This window comes from Botrytis porri (genome assembly GCF_014898465.1).
Source record: "Botrytis porri strain MUCL 3234 chromosome Unknown BPOR_016, whole genome shotgun sequence".
NCBI lineage: Eukaryota > Fungi > Ascomycota > Leotiomycetes > Helotiales > Sclerotiniaceae > Botrytis > Botrytis porri.
The window spans coordinates 830,179-853,403 of NW_024066090.1; the positions used below are offsets into that span (position 1 = coordinate 830,179).

General features: G+C 43.3%; 8 protein-coding genes across 8 annotated transcripts; 3 read left to right on the plus strand and 5 right to left on the minus strand.

Annotated features, from left to right (window-relative positions):
• Positions 1–76: 76 nt before the first annotated feature.
• Positions 77–2,100, minus strand: EAF01_010457 (uncharacterized protein). Its single transcript, XM_038918714.1, has 2 exons — positions 763–2,100; positions 77–620 (listed from the first exon to the last, which is right to left on the minus strand). The coding sequence occupies exons 1-2, from the start codon at positions 1,025–1,027 to the stop codon at positions 355–357; spliced, it is 531 nt and encodes a 176-aa protein (XP_038765939.1). The 5' UTR covers positions 1,028–2,100; the 3' UTR covers positions 77–354.
• Positions 2,101–3,047: 947 nt separating this feature from the next.
• Positions 3,048–4,040, minus strand: EAF01_010458 (uncharacterized protein; the record flags this gene model as incomplete). The annotated part of the gene is made up of 1 exon (XM_038918715.1): positions 3,048–4,040. One exon carries the CDS (start codon positions 4,038–4,040, stop codon positions 3,048–3,050), a length of 993 nt encoding a protein of 330 aa, XP_038765940.1.
• A 167-nt stretch (positions 4,041–4,207) lies between these two features.
• On the plus strand, positions 4,208–4,426 carry EAF01_010459 (uncharacterized protein; the record flags this gene model as incomplete). Its single annotated transcript, XM_038918716.1, has 2 exons — positions 4,208–4,234; positions 4,256–4,426. 2 exons carry the CDS (start codon positions 4,208–4,210, stop codon positions 4,424–4,426), a joined length of 198 nt encoding a protein of 65 aa, XP_038765941.1.
• A 1,167-nt stretch (positions 4,427–5,593) lies between these two features.
• EAF01_010460 (uncharacterized protein) lies at positions 5,594–7,000 on the minus strand (the record flags this gene model as incomplete). Its single annotated transcript, XM_038918717.1, has 1 exon — positions 5,594–7,000. One exon carries the CDS (start codon positions 6,998–7,000, stop codon positions 5,594–5,596), a length of 1,407 nt encoding a protein of 468 aa, XP_038765942.1.
• A 1,115-nt stretch (positions 7,001–8,115) lies between these two features.
• Positions 8,116–8,952, plus strand: EAF01_010461 (uncharacterized protein; the record flags this gene model as incomplete). The annotated part of the gene is made up of 4 exons (XM_038918718.1): positions 8,116–8,230; positions 8,388–8,556; positions 8,655–8,728; positions 8,804–8,952. 4 exons carry the CDS (start codon positions 8,116–8,118, stop codon positions 8,950–8,952), a joined length of 507 nt encoding a protein of 168 aa, XP_038765943.1.
• A 996-nt stretch (positions 8,953–9,948) lies between these two features.
• Positions 9,949–12,966, minus strand: EAF01_010462 (uncharacterized protein; the record flags this gene model as incomplete). Its single annotated transcript, XM_038918719.1, has 4 exons — positions 9,949–10,160; positions 10,212–12,340; positions 12,392–12,767; positions 12,819–12,966. 4 exons carry the CDS (start codon positions 12,964–12,966, stop codon positions 9,949–9,951), a joined length of 2,865 nt encoding a protein of 954 aa, XP_038765944.1.
• Positions 12,967–16,777: 3,811 nt separating this feature from the next.
• On the minus strand, positions 16,778–17,167 carry EAF01_010463 (uncharacterized protein; the record flags this gene model as incomplete). The annotated part of the gene is made up of 2 exons (XM_038918720.1): positions 16,778–16,884; positions 16,930–17,167. The coding sequence occupies 2 exons, from the start codon at positions 17,165–17,167 to the stop codon at positions 16,778–16,780; spliced, it is 345 nt and encodes a 114-aa protein (XP_038765945.1).
• A 790-nt stretch (positions 17,168–17,957) lies between these two features.
• EAF01_010464 (uncharacterized protein) lies at positions 17,958–21,135 on the plus strand (the record flags this gene model as incomplete). The annotated part of the gene is made up of 2 exons (XM_038918721.1): positions 17,958–18,128; positions 18,223–21,135. 2 exons carry the CDS (start codon positions 17,958–17,960, stop codon positions 21,133–21,135), a joined length of 3,084 nt encoding a protein of 1,027 aa, XP_038765946.1.
• Positions 21,136–23,225: the final 2,090 nt, after the last annotated feature.

The window sequence follows — 23,225 nt, forward strand, 5'->3', positions numbered from 1 at the left end:
TCAAACTCGCATCTCTAGACACTCGTCAATCGATCAAACCAAATCTTATTGAAAAAGTTCACAGTTACCAGTATACTTTTCATGCCATTTTATTTATTCGTCTATTCTGTTCTATTCTCACTGATTTAACCATTCATATATTCCTGTATCCATACCCAAGTCTAAAATTCATGCACTTGTGCATCTAAACATCAAACCCCAATGCATACTATGTAGGTAGGCAGAAACTAACTCCAATAACCCATATTCTATTAAAGAAAATGTCATTCTCGAGTGTATCACATTACATCATGACCTGAATGAAAATACTATTTCCTCTCCCCTGTCCCCCTTCCCTTCTTAGACCATTTACAATCATCCTTTTCCCTTTCCCTTATAATTCGGCTGCCTCTCATAAGCATTCGGACTTCTTTTCCTTTCTTTACCCTTTCCCTTTCCTTTCCCATGTCCACATCCATCTCCATGTTGATGATCATGATCATTTCCACCGCCTTTCCCTCCACCCCCAGAAGGCTTCGCACTCCCATCATCATCATCATCACTACTACTATCATCGCTATCACTCGAACTTTCATCCGAGGATTCATCGATGGGTCGAGGAGCGTGGTATATGCAGCAAACTATTAAATTCTCGTTAGTTTACCATTCCAAGTAAAGATTTCAACCATTTAGATTCCCCTTCTTCCCTTTCATCCTTGAATCAAGACCCTCAAATCACAAATCCTATAGACCCCAAGAGAAAATGAAAATGAAGAAAAATACCTTTACTCTTCTTCCTTCCCAACCCTTCATTATCCACCACATCTTCCGCCCACTGAATTCTCCTTCCTCTTCCTAAATCTGCTTCTCCATCCGCACTACTTTCACTTTCTGTATTTGGCGCACCTCTCAAACGTAGAACAGGTGTATTTGTATTCGATTGTGATTGTGTGATTGTTAAACTTCCGCGATTCTGTGGAGCCGTTTGTGCTTGTCCTTGGATTCGGGTTTGTGTTCGGCCTACTGGAGGGGTAGAAGTTGAAGCCATTGCTATGGCGGGGTTGATGAATTATTTAAGGGAGAAAATTGTCTGCTTGAGTGACTTGATATCGGGATGAGTAGGTAGATAGGCAGGTATATGTATTCCGAGAATGGTGCAAAGATTGGTCCAAATATATGTTGCTCGCAGAAATCTTCTTGTACCTTCTTCCTCTTATTCCTTATCCGTTCTTACGACCACCATTCACAATAAATATCGTAATAAACCCACTTCACAAATCCTCGCAATGCTCTCTCTTCGAATCTCTAAGGATCTCTAAGTTCTCACAAATCTGATCCCGTCTGCTGGTATTCGATAATCTTCCTTATCCCAAGATCGTTGATCTAAATTCACGTCCTCGTCTTCCTATCCTATCCTATGATATCGTATCGTGTCGTGTCGTGTCGTGTCGTGGCGTATCGTATTGTATCCCACCAAATCACACCTTCTGTCGTATCTCTCACCCAATAAATCTTCGTCGCAGAAACTAAAATTTCAGAACCGCGTAGACGCAGACGCAGACGTATAATACCGCCCAGCTTCTTCCAAATCTCTCACAAGCCCTCTTCAAAGTCCGCGACACAAATCTCTCTACTTCGTATAATTCTTTCAATCTTTTCTTCGACTTCGTCTTTGTCTTTGGATTCGAGATTCGGATTCGAAATTGGAGATGCGTACAAGTTCAAGTCCTCGAAGTAATCGAAGTAATCAGAGTAATCCGATTCGTTTGTGAACTTCTTTTCTCTGCGCTCTCTTATTCTCCTCTTCCTTCCTATTATCTTTCCTATCACTCTCCTTCTATCGATAAATCCCTCTTGTCTTATTCTTCTCCACCCTCTTAATCTTTTTATCCTCCTACCAAGTCAAGTCAACTCAAATCATCAAACAACCCTTCAAATCGCCCTCAAAAAGTAAAATCAAGTAACCTAAAGTTTCCCAACTCGAAAGAATTTTAATCCTGATCTTCAGCCCCACGTATGCAAGTCTCTAAAGCTAAACCTTCAATAAATTAAAATCCCAAACTCAAAATTTAGATTTAAACTTTATCTGTATCCTTTTGAGACTTCTGTCATGCCATGTCATATCTTGTATTTCAACCAGTCGCATAAATTATTCATCATCAACCCCTCCCCTCTTACAAAAATATCCGAGGCTATCTAAGGCTAAAAGGCTGAAGCTGAGGCTGAGGCTGAGACTGCGCTGCTGACAGTGCGAGTTGACTAGTTAAGTGTGGCGTCGTGATTTATTTATTCTATTATGAAGTATAATATTCCTACTAGTAAGTGCGCAAACTCATCAAATCTTTGAATAATAGTTAGAATAATCATTAGATAATTAGAACTGATTTATAAAATATAAAAAGTCTACTAGGAGGTATGCGAACTTACAGAACAGCTTATAAATAAAGTATAATTTTATTATAGATCGAATTTAATCGTAATATAATCGCTTATATGCGCGTTTATATATATAGCTAGTATAAATAAATACTCTAAAAACGCTATACTCTCTATTCTATAGTTAAAAATTCTAAGAATAAATTATACACTACTTTTATAGTTCTTTTGAGATAAAGTATTATAGAAATATAATATTCAATTTTTCGAGCTCAAATATAAGTATTTTGATATAGTTCTTAGGTCAATACGATCTTAATGTTCAATTAATCCAGAACATAGATGTGAATAATATTTAATAAAGTATTGAATTTAAATTGAATTTTGAAGTTTATAAACTTTAGTATGAAATTGTTCTTTCTTCTTGAATGTCCCGTGAGTCCGTGCACGCACTGGTGGTCTTGTAAACAATAGCTTATTCTTCTAATGTGCCATCCATAACCTCTCAACTGATCTCGATAAATGGTGTGTGCATGAAGTCTCAAATCCCCATATTTATCACTGGTCTGTGGTGCGCTGCCGAAGTGTTAGCTTCCTATACCAGACGACGAAGTGATAGATTGAGAAATCTCCACGAGAATATTCTCGTATCCTTGAAATCAGGGAATGTGATGGGAGGAAAATGTTACTTACTATTCCACCCAGAGATTTGGGCCCTTGATGCGGAAATAGGACTTGCCGTTCTGGTTCTCCTCCTTGGTGGTGGGTCCGCTCCACGCAAAGTAGGTTTCGTTCAGACCAGCTTTGATCTCAGCCAAGCGGGGCGCGTAGTGGATGGGGTTGAGAAGGCCAGCCCATTCAGACACGAGGTCGACAGCCAATGCTTGTTGGGCTTCGGTGAAAAGGCTCACATTGACACCTTCGGTGATGTCCTCTTCGCCATCGTGACCAGGTCCAACAGTGAGGGTGCTCACATCATGAGTGATGTTGGCTTGTGCGAAAAGGCTGTCGTCAAGAGACCCGACCAGAGAAAATGCCATGTCATTCTCTGCGGCCAGCACGCGCTTCGTGACGTTGTTGATGGCTGGCAAGCAGCCGGTAAACAGTGGAGCGATGACGGCCTTACTACCGTACATGGCCATGTTTATCTCAAGATGATGCCCGCCGAACTGAATCATCCAAAGAGACGTCAAACTAGGCTTCCCAAAAAAGCCTAGCGTGTAACTTCCCAACCCAGCTTCGTAGTCCACACCACGGTCCTCCTCGACTTGGTCGGCGTTCATGATCTCCTGAACCTTGGTGTAGCCATGTTCACTAAACATGACGCGTAGCAGGTTCAGAACAGCTTCCTCTTGCGTGTCCGTGAAGTTGTCCCGGGCCAAACCAACGCGATCCACGATGCCGACGGGGTAGTTGGTCCACACTGACTGACCGAATTTCTCACCGGCAATGGGGCCAGTGGTCGAGGATCCGAAGTAAATGGGGGTTGCATTCCCTGCTGCTTCGTAAGGGTAGACTAGTGATGCATTCTGCTCCGCGGTGAGAAGGCCCAGGAGAGTGTTGGCAGCGTCGACAATGGCTGTCGATTGAGTAGTACCGTCGTCGGCTTGCCTAACTGCGTGCGACTTCGAGGGAAGTGATTGCGCCAGGGTGCATAAAGCAAAGAGAGAAAGTCCGAAAAGCATTGTAAGATCCTTTTATTGATCTGACGGATTCAAAAAAGCAGATAAGAATGAAGTTTGAACAGTGAAGACAAGTAGAAGATGCAAGCGGGAAGGAAAGACTCAGCTGTAGTTAGCTATCCTGAAGTTAACATCGATAGAACATACATCGCCTTCCTTATATGATGAAAATGTTGCTGCCCTGGAGTTCTCTCATGGTAGGTAAAAACTGTTCATAGACAGCCAAGAACGTTCCTACTGGTGTTACGCAGCCATCGGCGTATGCAGGCAATGCTTTTCGGATTACACAAGTCAAAAGAGGGCTTGATTTACTTGGCGTCGACATATCTAGCTCGATATATTCTGGTTGGGAGGAAGAAGTAGGTCTCAACATACGTACGGAGTGGTGAAAAGAGTTGTAAATAATTAACAGTGCATGATGGGGTGAAGCCCCATTATGAACAAATATTAATCCAACCCCTTTGGGAAAACACCCCTTCATGATTTGTATCACTTTTATATGGGAACGTGGAGATCAAGTTTTTTCTCAATATAATTCATACGATAAAGGTATACACGTATACGTAGTAAGTACAGAAGAGTGCGGATCTATCGTTCCATTCGGGACCGGACATTATGGCTTGAGGTACCAAGGCTTGAGGTAACAAGGCTTGTTGTACATAGCCATAACCCGCCATGTTCTTCTTCTCCTCCATATCCTTCCTCGAGCCTTCCCTCTAGTCGTGGGGATCTATCGTAGTTGGGCGTTGCCGAGTACATAAGAGGCCTACATAACCTACCAAGATTCTTCAACTTGGCAACCGCACGAAGCAGGAATATCTCCGCTTGGACATACACATACGTGATTATTCTGTTATGGAGACAGCCTTTTGGATTGTGAACTTGTGTGGAAGTAGTAAGAGCTTTGACCTCGAGGTGTTCTCGGTGGTTTAGACTAAACTCCGAGTACCGGGTAGGATGTGAAAAGGTAAGATAATATCAATATGTCTACTATTCTCGTTATAAACTACAAAAGTAGTGATTAATCTTACGTACGTAATACACCGTAGTTCTACATTTAAATAAAATCCCACTCCCTTATCTAGTTCTGTATACTCTACAAATCGACAAGTCGAGTCCGATTACTGCAAACCCAATTTCGATAACTCGGCTTCCTGATCACGCGATTCAAATGCTACCCGTCACGTTCACGCGTTGTGATATGCCGAGTACGCTCAACTATTGATAAGGGCCCGGGCATGCTCAGATGACTATCTAGGCAATTCGATTAATAAATAATTATTCTTCATTTATTTTGTTCTATTTTTATCTATATTCATCGAATCAGACATGACAGACTATGAGTATAATACGTTTTGCTCTGCAGCCATTTTCAATGTAGGATTTACTTGGATAGGAAACCTCTAAAGATCTAGGTTGTATTTCATTCAGTATACAAACTAATATTATACCTTCCTCAAAATAAGTCTATAGCTCCATATACTCATTCATTACTCATAGCCCATCATCATGATTCAATCATTATTCATAATTCCAAATCCTCATCCACATCCCTCTCACAAAATCAACCACCCAACCAGCACTCCCAAACCTAACATCCCTCCTCCCGACCTCCTAGCCCCAACTCTCCCCCCCATCCCCGGCACCTCTTTCTGAAGCACCTTCGTAGTCGTAGCCGTCGCCTGCACACTCACACTCTCACAACTAACCGTCCCACAAGCCCACCCACTAGGACAACAATCCCCTCCCAAACTCGTTGCGCAACTCGTCCAACCCGTTGCACACGCTCCTGATGCCGAAGTAATTGTTGCTGCCGATCCAACCGGAACCGCTACTGTGATTCCACTACTCACGATTGTCGTTGATGATGTTGCGGGACAAGATGTCGTATCGCAATTTCGACCCGTTCTACAACATCCTCCTTGATAATGTGCGGAGCAGGCATAGAATCCCGTGGGGCATGTATCTTGAGCGATTGTTGAAGAGGTAGTTGTGGTAGTAGTTGAAGAATCACCTGTGGGACGAATGGGGACGACTCCTGAAGCAGATGTAGTTGTACTAATCGGAGTCGAAGTTTGAGAGACCGTACTCGATACACTTGAAGATTTCGTACTAGTAATCGTAGTAATTTGAATCGTAGTCATTGGAGTCGACGAAACAGCAGTAAAAGTTTTGGTTGTAGTAACGACCACCACAAGTGATGGATTGATCACACATCCAATAGAAGCACATACATAATTTGGTATACAACAACCTCCTCCTACATCATCCGCACAAGGTGTATTTGGCGAAGCACAATTCGTAATCGTTCCTCCACAATTCCCTCCACTAGGACAACATCCTACAGGTCCCAACCCAGTATCTGTGATTTGAAAACACGTCTCATCAGTTGCGCAACAACTATTTGGATATCCGATTGATGAACAATTCGATGTTCCCGTCGGACATTTAAAATCTCTTTTCTCCAGTAAAGCCAGCGCGGCAGTCGAATCCTTTCTACGAGCTCGGATTTTTTCATAATCCAAGAATCCCGAATGATCTTCCGTGTGCAATGCAAATGGCGTTCTGAAAGAGATAGGAATCGACGAATTCGCAAGTGATCTCGCCTCCTCCTTCAAATCCCTTTCCCTCAGAAACTTATCCCTTCCATCCACACTCATCTGCAGATCCTCATCTCCAAATCTCCAATATCCATTATAGAATTTTTCTCCTCCATCTTCACTCATTTTCAATATCCCAACCGGATTTTTCGCAACCACTACCGGTCCATCACTCCCCTCCAACCTCGCATCTCTCCTCCTCGCAGATCCATAAATCCAATCCTTGACATGTATCCAATCGCGAGGCCATAGAGCCAATAATCGATTATTATCAATATCAATCGCCTGTACCGAATGTGTCTGCGAAACCAACAACATCAAAATCGAAGTCGGGAGACCTAAAACCTTCGCCGAGAGACGCATTTCGAGAATTGCTTATCCAGCCAGCTCCGATTTAAAATTGATAGCGGAGTGGAGACTAATTGATAATACTAGGATCAGCTTTTGAGAGCTTTAAGAGCTGTCTGTATTGGGGAGATCGAATGCAAAGCAGTGATGCATACAAATTCGCAACAAATCAAATCGACAAACGGAAAAAAGCTTCTTTTAAGGATTAACCTTATGCAGGCAATAAAGTATGTATGTAGTAGTAGAGAAAGGAAAAGCAGAAACCCTTTCCTGATAGCGCGCAAGAAACGAGGGTGGGAAACCAAGAGTTAAGACGGGTTGATTCATCAACTGGATGGTACGAAGTAAAATAATAAAAATTTCCGGTGGCTGGGATGCGAACTTATGGATAGAAAAGCAAACACAAACACAAACACACGACATATGAAACCTGATGCAAACCCTAGGTACAACAAAATCCCATTCACTACGAGTAGGTAGCTTTCTAATTTCTCCTCTCTCCTCTCTAACCCCTCAAAAAGCACTCTAAAACTTCCCTTACACAAGGTATAAGCTCTAAATCCCAAACCCAAAACCCAGACCATAACCATAAATCATAACAAATTCCACCCGGCCCCTCAAACAGCGAACCATCCGTAGTCTCAATTCGCATCCCCGCTCCCGGTGAATAGAACCCTGCATACATACAAATGACATGAACCCCTCATTTTATCAATTGATAATCGAAAAAGTTGAATTGTAAATTTATATCCACATTCAACTATTCCTCACACCCAGGCATTTTTCCGAGCGAATAACCTTATTGGGTTAATTCAAATCACCTCGACTTTCCTTGGGAATTTAACCAAAACCCTGGACCTCCACCTAGACCTAGACCCAGATCTAGATCTAGAGAAAGGTTACAATACAACATCAGACCGATTTATTCACATAACCATTCATCCAGCATTCAAATCCTCGGAATCCATTCCGTAATATCCCATCTACCTTCCACTCCTCTCAAACCTCTCCTCTCATTCCTGCCTCCTCTCCGCTCACCCTCTCCCACTCAACCCCCCCGTCCTCCTCTCAATCCCCCCTCCCCTCCCTCCTCACAAATATTCCCACAAAATCTCTCCCACCCCAAAACTATGCCCCGCACCGACGAAGCAACCTCCTTCTACCACTCCGTCTACAGCGCCATCCAAGAGATACCATATGGAAAAGTGACTACCTACGGACACATCGCGCGGTTAATTGGGACGCGTGAGTTTTCCCCCATTTTCCCTCTCCATCTCCATCTCCATCTCCATCTCCACTATCTTCTTCCTTTTCCCCTCCCAGTATCTTCTCCCTCCTTCCCATCACCTTTCCCACGCGACCCCCGAACCCCAAGCCCCACAGATAATTGACCCTCCCCCAGCCAACCGCCCCCGCCAAGTAGGAATCTGTCTCAAGCATCTCCCCAGCGCGCCCTCCACATCCACATCCACATCCACCACCATCTCTCCCGACTCTCCCTCCCACCTCTTCCACAACGGCAACGTACCCTGGCAACGAGTGATCAATGCAAAAGGGGGGATAAGTCCACGGTATATCTCTCTCTCTTCCCCCTCTTCATCTCCCTCTCCCCCCTTCTAAATTTCTACTTCCATCTCCCACCAAACTAACCCCCCTTCCCTCAAAAAAGAAGCCACCCCTCCGGCGCCCAAAATCAAGCTGCTATTTTGCGGAGTGAAGGTATCGAGGTAACGATTGGTTCGCGTATGTATTTATTCCCTCTCATTTCCTTCTTCCCTTCCCCCCAATCATTCAACTAACCCCCCTCCCCAAAAATAGTAAACACCCTCCTCATCTCCCTTCCCACCTACGGCTGGTTTCCGCGTCAACTACCCAGCGAAGAAGCGGCTGGTATCGATCCACCTATTAATTCGGATTCTGAGTCTGATTCTCCCGGTGCAGATGAAAGTCATGACGCGGAGGAATGATTATTGTGTTTGTTAACTTGTTTACTAGTTCTTTGTATATATCAATCATCATTTAGCAAACCAGGCCAAGGGAGGACAGAATCAAAAGGAACTACCTAGTAGGGCGGGCATAGATGGGTGTGATTTGTTCGGGGAGTAACTAGAATCGAAATCAAAATCAAAACCATCATCAAACTCAAGTACATCACCTCACCTCACATCATATCATATTCATATCATATTCATATCATGTCATATCATGTCATATCATGTCATATCATGTCATATCATGTCATATCATGTCATATCATGTCATATCATATCAAAATCAAAAATGGTGATGGAATGGTGTTTATGCATATAAATCTAAAGCTATGTAAGATACATAACCACAATGCCAGTAGAAAAATATAATCCACTACCCCATCAGCAAAAAAAAAATCTTTATAATTCTTTCATTCCTTCCATCATTTCTACATGTATACATTTTCATCAAGCCATCTCTCATAAGATGGAATCCTGCATCGCATCTGCTATTCTGGCCAGCTCACCAAATGCTCAATGAATGATTATTTCCTTGAAGATAAGAACATTCCATGCAGATGGTTCCCTTCCTTCCACCCCACTGTACAGTTGGATTGTGAGTTGTCCAATTAAACTTAATAGCAATCGAATCCATCAATTTTGGCCAAATCTTCTGATACAATCATCAGATATACATCTCAAAGGCAGTATATAATTCTCCATACTACACAGCTAAGCAAAAAATAAATTTGTACCAATGAACCACCATTGATTTGAGATCAAACCGGTGGGATGGATCCAATTGCTTTGATCTCTGGATTATTGATGCCAATGATCCAAATAAGGTCTAATGAACTGTACTGATGCAATCACTATAAAGATGCGACAGATAAAGATCATAGACTTGATGCTGTTCTCCTCCATATTGTCAAAATGCATGATGCTAAAGCATCGACGTGATGAATATATTTCCCAAAGTCAGAGCAATTTCGCTCATTTACTCTCATCAGCTCCAGGATTAGTTTGAGCTTGAGGGCCAGTAGGGACTTGGTTGTTGGGTGGGCCATGTGGGTGTTGGTGGTGTCGAAAATTTTGTTTGTTGCCATTGAAATCTGGGTTATATTGATTTCTTGGACCCCCTTGAAGATTTTGAGGGCTTGTAGCGTATTGGTTAGGTGCTCCATAAGCACCACCTCGCATTGGCACTATTAAGATGTTAGAATTGATAGCCAAATTTCTTGAACTTCTGAACTTACTTTGATTTGGGATTGGTTGAGGGAAAACGGGCGTTCCATATTGAGGGACTGGGCTCATACCATACATAGGTTGTGGATGACCTTGTTGCGAACCTTGACTCATCATCATTGGAGCACCTCGGCCAGGACTTGGATAACCTCCATTTAGCATAGCTGGAGGATGTCCATTGTTTGGTGGCATGAATTGACCTTGTGCGGGTGGATACATCATTTGTGGACCAGGTCCCATTGTTTGTGGAGGAATGAATCCACCTGCAGGGTTACCCATCATAATTGGTTGACCCATATGACCTTGTTGTGGCATAAATTGATGAGTTTGAGAAAGGGATCTGAATGGTGGCATTTGAGGTGCACCAGGATAAGAGACCATCTGTGGGTTGTAAGCCAATTGAGCATTTCCACCCATTGGAGAATGGAAAGCTGCCATTGGAAGCTGTTGCATTCTTGGTGATGAAAAGGATTGTGCAGAATGTGACGGCATCATACGCAATTCATCAGCATTGAATGTTGGGGCAGGATGACCCATCTGAGCTCCATGCATGTTGATAGGTGGTTGACGTGGGGATTGTCTAGCGTTAATGTTGTGGACGCCAGATTGAAGATGGAATGGCAATTGATGTTGGTGTGGTACCTGTGGAGCTGCTTGTGGTGGGTGAGGCTCCGATACAACTGGTGTGGTAGTAGGGAATGGTGCCTTTTCAAAGACTTGTATATAAGACTCCGTAGGTGCATCACTAGCCGTGAGTTTCCATAGCAAATGAGTATCATAAGCTGGCTTCAAACCACCGTTTGCTAGCCAATTCTTCCCCTCTCCCGGCTTAAGGGTCTTGATGAGCTCCATTGCATCATATTTGCCTTTCAGTGAAGGACGAGTAGCCTTTGCCATTGGCTTACGGCGAATTAAGGAACGCGCAACGGGTGTTGTTGAAGCCTCTGGAGCATTGGCTGCTGAACGAGGACTCGAGCCACTGCTTGGACCAGCGGGACTAAAGTCTTTTGCGAATGCATTCGGGCGAAATTCGCTGACGCTAGCATTCAATCTCGGACCACCTTGCGCACTTGCCACGCCACTTGAACGACGAGAGAAATTTGGATCGGCAGTGTTCGAAGGACCAGTAGGAGGAAGTCTAGCTTCATGAGCTGGCATGACATTGGATGGGACTTGAGCTGGTCTACTTTGTTCGATATTTCTTAATCGCTGAGCCAAGTGCCCGGCTGTGCCACTTCGGGGCATCGTCTGCTGTGCTTGAACAGGTCTATCACCTCGAGAGTTTTGCGTGAAGCTGTGAGTACCTTGAGGATGAGGTCCACGATTGACGGTTTGGCGAACAGATGTAACAGGTGGTGGCGATGTAGTATGAGTAGAGGTTGTAGTAGCGGAACGCTGTGCAGATACTCCATCAGCACCTTGTGTAATTGGCTTCGCCGAATCAGTAGGATTGAGCTTTGCTTCTTCCGCATTGCGTTGTGCTTTCTCTTGGATCGCCTTTTGCTTTGCTGGATCCTTGGCAATGATAGGAACAAGATCTGATGGAACTGGAGTATGCAACTTGAAATCATTGGCAAACCTCTTCAGGTCATTCAATTTGATTTGCTTATCATTCTTGATCTTGTTGGCGCGAATTTGTGAAACATTGTTTCTTTGAGTGGCAGCAAAGGTCCTGAAAGCCTTGGAAACATCAGCCTCGACAGTTGCAGTTGCATTTGGCCCACCCATATGCTTGACTGGTGGAAGGATTGCGCGGCTTGCAGAAGGAGCCACAGTCTTTTTGAGCTCTGGAGTGGGAGTGGTACTGGAATCAGTAGTAGGAGGTGGAGTTGCGACCTCTGGCTTTGTTGACTTTGCGGCTGGAGCTGGTTTTGCCTTCTCGGTGGGTTTATCGGCGGGTTTATCAGCCTTCGCTCCTGCAAACATGATGGCTGAATCGACAAGAGTACGATCTGCTGGAGCAGTAACTGGGGCAGTGACTGGAGTAGCAACCGGAGCAATAACCGGAGTAGCAACTGGAGCAGCAACTGGAGCAGCTGCGGGTGCGCGGTCAACAGGAGCACGCTTTCCAGGTGGTTGATATGCACCCTTCGATGCGGTGAGGGGTGGGAAATCCTGTTGTCTGCGAACGCCACTGTATCTGCCAATATGTTAGTAGTTACATGCAAGGGACAGAATCTAATAGACTCACTTGTCTTCTTCATCAAGTCCATTCTCATTTGGTCCGGTGTGGTCCGCAATACGTTCTTCGGCAACATGAGAGTTCATTGCCGTGCTGCGTTCAATTTCTCTTGCCTTTCTGTCTGCCTCTGCGACTCTCTGTGAATATTGCGGGTGACTTGTGTTGATCTGGGTTGTGTAGATATTCTCATCGTAGTCTGTCTTCAAGCCAAATCGACGCTCATTCTCTGCGAACTGGTCCCAAGGAGCCACTCTTCCTCCTCGACCTGATTCCAAGCCACCATCACTATCGACGGGCTTGTCAGGAACCCATCTTTGTAATACACGCTCTCCTTGGTTTCGGTTGCCCGAAATCGCAGTGTCTGTACGGAAAAAGCTCGAGTTACCTGCAAAGGTTAGCATTTGTGATGTCATTGACACAATGGAGAAAGACCAACCATTTTGCGATCTGCCATCAACCTTTCCATTACCATTTCCTCGAGCATCCCCCATATCTTTTCTCTGCGACGTCATGTTTCCTGGTTGCTCTCTATACTTTGTGCCGCCGTTGGGAAGGTCGTTGCCCTTTTTTCCTTGTTGTACCATATTCAACAACTGATGATCAGATGTATATCAATTCTCTTGAATTCTGTCGTGGTATGTGGTATGATGGATTCGAAGGAATATCTGAAGAGGAAAGAAATTAGCAACCCAATCCATGTGAATCCGATTGGAAGGTGAATGTGAAGGTCGGCAGGTAAGGTGAGAGTGATTCGGCTTTGGGTTACACAACGCACAATAAATGCGCAAAGCACTCCATCAAGCATGCATGCAATCGATGACTGAATGAGAGATAGAAAAATCACAGGTGGGAAAGAGAGATGGAGGGAAAATCGAGCAACACATACTACACAAATGGAAATCTCCAAAACACACCCTTCCTTTGATCTTCTCAAATCGCGCCCAATGTGTGCGTGGTGTCAAGGCTGGAGGATTCGCGAATAATCTGGGGTTCAATAAGGAACTGGTCCCAAGTCGAAGATAAAGTTCTAATGGGAAAAGGAATGTGGTTAGCATACATGCAATGTCATGCACAATTGCAGTAACTAAAGAAGTGAAATTGTAAGGTGGTTGTTTGAGTTGATTGCGAAAGCTCCAAGCTTAATCAATCGTGTCAAAAAGAAAGGCTGGGGTTGTGGTAAAAGTGTATAACTAATAATAATCATAACTTTTAAGTGTGTGCGCGTGTGTGGTGGTGTGTGTTTGTGGTGTGTGTATGTGTAGAATTTAAAGAACCATCTTGTCTCACCTCGGATAGGAAAAAGAATTATGAGAAGAGAAGAGAAGAGGAGAAAATCAATCAAATCCAAATCAAGAAGACCTCCACTGCTCTCCCTTTCTTAATGATTGACGACGATTACAGTATATCGTAACGGATCAAACAATCATGGAAAGGTATGAGTGTTGGGGGAGGGGGAATATGTGGTGGCGGTGGTGGTGGTGGTGGTGGTGGTGGTTATTTTGGATCCTTTAGAAGAGGGGAAATGTAAATTGGAATTTCTGAAGGGGGTGCTTCGGGTGGAGGAGGGAGTGTAAGTAGTCAGATTTGGTTAATTAAAGTTGGGTGATACAATGATGTGCTCAAGCGAATGGGGGGATTTGGACTTGATTTATCAAGAGATGGGTGAGTAGGTAGGTAGTTGGGCAAGTACCTAGGTAGCGTGGATGTTAATAAATGTCAATGTAGATTCCTCTCTTTGGGGAGACTACAGTACTCTCAGTATCTAAAGTACTTGACATAAGTAGCTAAGTCGTGCAGGTAGGTGAATAGAAAGTAATGTGATAGAGAGAGAGGACTGTAGATAGAGGGTAATAAATCTACTTTCTCGTTCTCTCATAAAGTCTCCCTGAATAGAAAAGAATTCTTGAAAAGTAATACGTACCTGGTAGGTAGATAGATCAAGTAGACGACAATAAGGAGAATGAAGTTTTAAATAGACTAATTGAATATGTAGAATACGTAGTGAGTCCCTCGTTCTACGATGGGAGAAGAATGAAGTTGGAATCAAGAATTAGATGAGATTTCTATCTCGAGATAAAATAATATAATAAAATAACATGAAACAATAAACAGAGAAAGAAGTAATTTTTATTTTCTTTCCTACTGTCTGTTGGAGGAAGAGAAGTTTGCTCCAGTGTCCGTAGAGATATTTGGTGGTACGGTGAATGGATGACTTGGGAGTGAAGGCTCTTGATATATCAAATCTTGATCAACGGTAATATCAATTATTCAAACTTTTATTATTCTTGCAGTATTTCCTTATTTGAAGAAACTCTGGAGAGAAGGAGAAGAAGAGCAAGTAGGAAGAACAAGGCAAAGTACCTAGGAAAGAAGTCGAAGTGTCAACCTCCAGGATGAAGTTTGCAAAGGGTGACAACTTGGTGAAGATTGATCAATCAATGATATGATATGATATGATATGATATGATATGATCTGATCTGATCTAACCGCCGTGCCAGTCCACCATGACCCAGATCGACCACCGTACCAAAAGCTGAACACAATAACAAATCCAGTCTTTCCTTCCGAGCTTCCTTCCGAGCTTCCCTCGAGGCAGAATCCAAGGCCATTTACTACCTAGGTGCTTGCTAACTTGTTAATCCAAGATCGATTTTCTTCACTCCACGATTCTCTTCCCAACTGTTACCACACTACAAGGAACTTCGCTGTACCACGACCCCAAATCAATTTAACGTTCGACCGTCAAGCCTTCTTCCCTTTCCATGTTATTAATATCTCGGGGATCCGGTAGATGACATATCCTAGTGTCGATAGACGGGAGCATTAATCCGGATGGGGGTTTGATGGGATGTCAATTGTGTGTGTGTGTGTGTGTGTATATGTGCCTTGTAGATATCATCATAACCACATGAATGAAACGTTTAGTCACATCCTCACTGGGGAAAGAGGATTGATACACATTAATAAGAAGTGTGAAAGAAGTAATGCATGATGGAGTGAGTACCTAGATAGTGAAGACCAAATTGAGAGAGGTTCCTCAGATAGGCTGAGTATCGTAAACGTGAAAGATGCGATTTCAATATTTCAATTCAACAAGGGGGATGAAAAGGTCCATTTGGGTCTCTCGGGTCACGCATACGAACATCCTTTGACCTTGGGATAAGATGTGCGTGCTGTAACAATTGTAAGACCATAATCTTCCATGGTGCGCAGGCTTACTTGCATATAAAAGTTGATGGGCCTGATGATGGATTATGAATGATGATGGATGACGGAAGTTCTATATTTATTCCAATGGGACTTATAAGGTAGGCACGGATGTCTAGACAAATGAGTAGAAAGGTCTAAAAAGTATGGCTTCATCATCCTTCGTACACAATCCATTACAATGATTTAGTAAATCCAACAAACGATAGATAATAAATAGCCTAGTCAGCTAGGATTCTCATACCTCTTTCTCTCCCTATATTATGAAATAGCCTGATGGTACCTAGGCAAGGCGATCCAAATCTTAAGATGCTTTTCCATCCTCTTCTTCACGGTCCCGAGCGCTTTCACAAGGTAAGGTTATATTTAAATGTCTGGTAACACAGGCCTGAGCTTCGAATCCCTACGTGGATTGGACACTTGCATGGAATCTTTCAAGTACGACCGGACTTTTTCTTGCATCTTCTATCTTATATCTTATATCCTCCCATGTTCCATACCGTCGAACGGACTTGGGATACTTTGGTCCTCGGCCACGTTACAAATATTATGGATGACGTCGCATAGGTAGGGATGGAAAGAAAGGAAAACGTTGACTTGTATGATTATCTAGAGCTGAGTACATAGTCGAGTCTTTCAGAGATAGAGAAGACTCTTTCTTACTCTCATCACATTCATTTGTTCCTCAAGATCAACGAATCCTATGCAGAATTGTTGAGGAATAATTCCGATGAGTGCCTACTGTACCTTTTCCTTTCTCACGGATATCTTCATCTGCACGGGGTTCGAGTCAATAACCAATCAGAGAAGAGAAGGATGGCATGTCCCCATGGTCTCGGGATGCGGCCTACGAAGTAGACGGGGATTGAATTTGTTGAATATTTGTCACTGCCGCGCGGTATGAGATACCCGAGTTCTACCTCGAGCGCAATGCCATCTAAATACCTGATACCTTGGGTGTGGGTATTGCTTGAGATCATACTTGATTAGTATAATGTAATAAGCCGTAAAGTACTGGTGCTTGAGAAGCTTCAAACAGTAGACTTAATAAGTCTGGGTTGCTTTCTCTCCATCGTTGATTTCGAGAAGTAAATATGAAGGTGTCATCGCTGATGTAGGGTTCATATAGCAGAAAACCGTAACGTGGCCGATCGATATCTCTAATGTCAATTTGGCTTGAGAATAGCTTACAGTGTTGGTGTAGCAGCTCTTCTTTCTTGATCCACGTCGATGGCAAGTACCGGTAATGTGATAGCGGTCCCCCTTTCAGAGCTTGTTTCGCCCGGTTTGACTTCTAGAACGTACTAGGTGTATGGATAAATCTGACTGGTGTTCTAACTCTCTTCTAGTGCTTTGTCTATATCTATATCTGAAGTATGTGGAGGGAAGGACGTCTGCATGTATAAGTTTAAGACTTCCTTCATCAGATCATCTTCAACCATATCGTGATTCCAAGGTTGTTGTTGAAACAAAGAGGTTGGTCTGTTAATATAAGATGCTTTTCGTATGGGAGTCGAATGAAGTCGAATGAAGTCGAATGAACCCCAAATTGGAATGGCAGGGATAGTCCTTGTCATGTTGATGTCTGAAAATGGAAATCCAAACTGGCCTTATTTAAAATGATTAATTTGATGTCTGAATGCCCAAGTGTGTCTGTGAATGAAAAGCACCATCAAGTTGTTAGTTGTTCGACATTCGACATTAGACAACTTCAGGCTTGAGTCTTTAGCATCTTACCTAATCTATAAAAGTTCATGTGGACGCACTATCTACGCCGTCCCTAGTAGTATGTTATTTTTACTTCAATGCCTGCCTGCCTGCCTGACTAACTAACTAACTAACTAACTAACTAATCTTCTTATGGCCTAGTCCCACTGCACTCACGTTATTCATTCAAACTCTCCCTCAATCCATCCCTCAATCCGTCCCTCAATCTACCCTTAAACATGTGATTCCACTGTAAATCTCTCTCCCAAAGCTCGGACCCTGCCCTCTTATAAACGTTCCCCCAGTCAGAAAGGTTTCACCACCTGAGTAAACCTTTTCGGCTAAACTAGCGTGATCTGGCACACTTGCATGAGGCACTCACCTGCCGTGTAGATTGAATTGAATTGACTTGAATTGAATTGAATCCATTCGAATTGATACCCATCTACTTAACAACTTTTACCACAACCAAGAAGGATTCACATTGATTTGCCGCAAATCTCTTTCCTAGCCTTCTCATCTTAGGAGCGCATCTAATTGCATTGATTTGCCAAATAACTCGGGTTATAATAGGATACCTTTGTGCATGGCGCGCTGACTCTTCGCCGAATCCTCCTTTCGACTTCCCATAGGATATCAATAAATAGATCGGTCGCAGAAATGCAAGCACCTCAACGGCCCGGTCAAAGACGATCTCCAGCATCGGATTCTCCTGGTCCACCTCCGACAATATCCGCCAGGGCGATATCTCCAAGTTTGGGTCCCCAGCCAAGGAATTCAACTGCTTCGACCAAGTCTGTTCAAAGCAATCACTCAGGAAGAAGACAAAACGTAAGTGATTGGTTCCCCTTGATACAATCGATTCGCCTTTGCGACAATGATCTCTTCAATGAGAATTCATGCTAATTTATTTCTTTCTGGATAGGGTGGTCAACCTCCGACAAGCAGCAGTAGTCAAAGTGGTCAAAACCCCCCACCATTATCTCAGATCGAGAAGAGCGTAACACACCTTCTGGTCGCCACGAAACAACTTCTCGAAACCCTTACGCAATGGTCTCGACATCAAGCCACAGACGCACAAGTTTCGGATGTTTATGTGCGCTTGGGATATGAGTTCAATATTGCTTGTAGGGCATTTACGGCAATAAATGTTGATACTTCGGATTTAGGAAATGTACCAGAGTTGCTTCGACATATACTCGAATCCACACTCAGTCAAGAAGCAAGTGTCGAGAGCTTGGAGAAATACCTACCTCGAATTAGAGATATAATCATCACTCTTCTCCATGGTTTAAAGCGGAAGCAACAAAAACTGCGGCAAAAACAAGGGAGAGATAGCGCATCACAAAATGGAGAAACCATACCTAGAAATGGAAGTCTCAGTAGCATTGCGAGTAATGGTACTGGGTTGACTACATTACTGAACCAAGGGTTGGAAAATAATTTTCAAGGGGAGTCTGGTGTGGCAAATGATAAGGGAAGCAAAGGACAATCTACAGCCGACTCTAACATACCTCCGAGGATGTCTTCGGCTACAGGATCGTCAAGCAGAAGAGCTGCTGGACCACCAAGAGACTCATCTCGAGGTTCAGTATCTTCAGACCAATCTACACTGTCAAGCCAAACAATGCAAAGCATTCCTGTTGTCCCACCTTATCCTGGAGATGAAGTCTCGATACCAATGCCACGTTCAAATGATCCTGATCTTTTGAATGTGGATAATTTTCCACCACCTCCGCCACCACCAAAGACAAATGCTGCATTGGTAGCTTTACAAAAAGGAGGGGATTTGGAGAGAAGAGCTTCAAGACGTTATTCTGCTTATCAAATCTCAAAACTTGTTGGTGCATCTCCAAATGGAGTTCCAATGATGCCTGTTCCACAAAACTCGCCAATACCAAACAGAGGACGCAATGATGCCAGGGAGTCTTTGAGAGCTGTTCAAAATCGTGATCAACGTCTTGGCCGAACAAATTCTCGTTTGATTCAGAATGATACATCTCCAGTTCGAAAGCCAAGTGTGATTGCTGAAGACAGTCAAGAGTCATTAATTCAGCAGCCAGAAGAACCACCCTCGAATGACAGTCCTCTAGTCAAGATCCCAGAAGACAATTTAAGACAATCTATTAATGATTATGATGGACCGAGTGCAACTCTCAATGGACCACCTCCTGATGTTCTTCCAAACTTTGATAATCAAGATCAAGATGAAGAAAAGGCTACTTCTGATCCTCCTCAAGCCCCTCAACACAGGCGATCTCCTTCCAAAAGAGAAAGTCCTGCTTATGGCAGCCAAGCTAGACAATTCACACCCGAACAATCTCCCCCTCCTCCTGATAAAGAGATCACAATTTTCTTACAATATAAGACCAAGGTTAAGAAGTTTGTCCTTGCTGATGGATACAAGGGTTTATCTATGGCAAGACTCCAATTGGCTTTCATTGAAAAGTTTGCTTGGAATACCCACAACAACGGTGTTGATCTACCCGAGATTTACATCCAAGACCCAGTATCTGGTGTTCGTCACGAATTGGAAGATCTTCAAGATATCAAAGATCGATCTGTACTTGTACTAAATGTTGAAGTTCTAGATGAAGTGAAGCGACACATTGACGATAGTCTAGGAGGATTGAAGAAAATGGTCGAAAGTGTCAAAACAGCAGTGGATGATCAACAAGTTACAATTCAAAGAGTCTCGGATCGCCAACAGGATGCTGCAAAGGAAATGGCTCGAATCGTATCTGCGCCACCTAGTTCTTCAAGACTTTCAATGATCGACACTGGTCGCATCACCAATGGCATTAATACCAGCCCATCGAAAGCCAATGGTCAAGCTCAACTTTCCGAAATCCAAAGCCTCCGTCGCGATCTTGCAGTACTCAGACAGACATACTCTGGCTTCCAATCTGATATTCAAAGTTCCATGGCTTTGATTCGTGCAAAGGCTAGCTCCGTCAAAAGTGTTGCTGTTAAAGCTGTTATTCCAGATATCAATGGTGATTCTGGACGTTCTTATGTCAATGGTGGAAAGAAGAACCTCAGCGAAGATTCCGATAAATTGGTTGCACAGGTGGATGATCTTCAAGATATTGTTGAAGATTTACGAAAGGATGTTGTACAACGTGGTGTACGACCTCTTCCCAAGCAATTGGAGACTGTTGCCAAGGATATTTCTCAAGCTACCATGGAGTTGAAGAGGATGCAAGACTTCTTGAAACGTGAGAGACCAATCTGGACAAAGATTTGGGAGAAGGAATTGGAGACAGTTTGTAATGATCGTGAAGAGATTACAATGCAAGAAGACCTTGCAGCAGATCTCCAAGATGATTTGGAAAAGGCCGCACAAACCTTTGCACTCGTTGAACAAGCTACTAAAGAACAATTGAAGGACGGATCTCCGAGCCATATTGGTACCGGTCGAAGTCTTTCCAAACTCAACCGCCTTGATCCAATTGATCCTGCCGCGGCGAAAGAAGGTGTTCTCGATGAAGTTCGTGCCTTACAACCAAATCACGAGAATCGTCTTGAAGCTATTGAGCGTGCCGAAAAACTCCGACAAAAGGAGCTTGAAGGTCGTCGAGGCAATGTTCTGCAGAAAGAATTGACTTCCTTTGTTGAATCGGGAAAATTGAAGAAGTCTGGAGGCTTTGAGGAAGTCGAAAGGCAAAGAGTTGCAAAAGATGAACGAATCAGAAGAGAAGTTTGGGAACGTCAAAATGGAATGACGCAAGCAGACGCAGATTTTGAGGAAGTTAATGATCCTGCTGTGGAAGAGGTAGCAGAGGCAGATGAAATGGTCGAGGAGAATGTAGATGAACATTCCGATTTGGAGACATGAAAAGATATGATATCACGATGGGGAAATGGGAGTTACATTTCCGAAGCATGATGACAATTCTTTGAAATTTTTCATTATCATGTCTTGAAGGAGCGATACAGGAAATGTAATGTTGGACTCTGATTTCAACATTTACACGATTTTACCATTTTAATTTGACATGGAAGGCGCATATGGTGTTTGTTATCATATTCAAGCAAGGAGTTATTAGGAATTGGGCAGAGTTTTTCATTGATGCGGTTGCATGGTCATTGACATGAGCGTTTCTTGTGGTTTTCGCATGGCGATGAAAGCGTGTCATGTCGATACATGGAAGATTCCATGGCGTGTTATTATAGGGGCGTTGTTTAAACTTGGCATTTGATTTGTGGCCTGGGGGGAAGTTGATGGATTGGCATTACATGATTGTGGATGATGTGTGCATGAGGGTGTATGAATGGTGAGGAAGGAAGTGGAAAGACATTGGAAAGGAAATAATGGGAAATACAGTGGCATGATACCAATGCAATACAAGGAATGGTAGATAGTATGTGTATTGTAGTGTATCCCAAGATCAGGTTTGAAGTACCAAGTCATCAATGTAGATGAGAAATTTACAATATATCAAATGATTTGGGGGCGGTTATTGTGATTTGAAGTGATAGGAAGTGATATATAGTAGCATATACTCCCCCTCCTCACCACCACTTTCATTTCGAATCACTTTGACTCTACACTACTGTACTATATCTCCTTGTTTTAATATAAATCCAAAATCACAGAATACGTCTACAATATATAGTCACCAAGTTTGAACTCGAACTCCACCTCCAGCCGGTCTAGTCTAGTCTGTATGTTGATGTGTGTGTTGATGTGTATGTTTAAGTGTATATTTAAGTGTATATTTGTGTGTATATTTATGTGTATATTTAAGTGTAGAGAGTGGATATATATTCCTCTTCTTTTTTCAAGTCTTGTTTTGTGTTGGGGTTGGAGTTTTGGGGGTGGCAGGAGAGGGGCGAAGAGAGGGGGACAGAGGGAGGTTGTATGTATTAACTTTTGAGATGCTGAAGCTTTTAGCGTATATATCATTTATGCGAGAAAAAGAATAGAATCGAATAGAATAGATTAAAAAAAAACTTTCTCTTTTCTCTTTTTTCTCTCTTTTTTTTTCTCGAATTGAAATTTTACTTGGGAAGCGGCAGCTTGTTGTCGTTGTTCGTCGAAGGGATGAGGGAGAGGATGGAAATGCCGATGGTAACCGTGGATAACCGCGGATCTATGGGTTGGAATTCGGATTTGAATTTGGATCTAGGAGGGGAGATGAGAGAGCGAGCGCTTGTTTGCTTGTTGGGGGGATTGGATTTGGGTTGAATTTTGAGGGAGGGGAGTTAGGTGTGTTTGTTGAGCGGCAGGGGGAGAATGGGATGAGATGGAAGATTCGAGATTGGAGGTGGTGGGTAGGTATCTAGGTATGTTGTGGTATTTGCAGTAAGTAAGTAACTCATGATATAATAGATGTGCTTGTAGATAAGTAATTGCTTGAGAGGTATATTGAGTTTGAGTGTGTGGGTATTAGACATCGACGAGACAATTTTAGCATGGGAACTCCGACGCCTCTTATGTCATTTTTTATCTCTTCGGCATTTTTGTATTTTGGTACGGAATCGATACAATACATCGTACATGGTAGTTCCAAAATGATTACGGAATACTGTAAGATAGATACGTGAGTGGACAGGACAAGGGTTCTTGCATAACTTTTTGAGAATACTGTGTACAGAGGCCCCGCTACATAGGGGCTTAGAGGGTCTGGAGTTGATTGCGGTGTGTTTATTTATTTATTTGTTGGTGATCGGCTCATGGGTTTAGGCGGCTTGGGTTGAGTTGCTTGGGGGTGTAGATGCCGATAGCCGCCTGGGCGGAAGATGATGTGGTAAGGATGTAAGCTGAAGTAGGGTTTGGGGCTGAGTTTTGGTGTGTTGAGTGTGTGAGTTTGTGAGTTTGTGTGTTTGTGTGTTTGTCATACCCGACGGGGACTCGGAGCGGACAATGTAGGTGCGGACCGGTGTTAAGCTCTATGAGCGTATGTTATTAGGCGATTTTCGGGG

Coding starts and splice junctions, on each gene's coding strand:
- EAF01_010457 (XM_038918714.1), bottom strand. CDS start 1,027: ATGGCTTCAACTTCTACCCCTCCAGTAGGCCGAACACAAACCCGAATC. Junction 621..762: donor GGGAAGGAAGAAGAGTAAAG/GTATTTTTCTTC, acceptor AGAATTTAATAG/TTTGCTGCATATACCACGCT.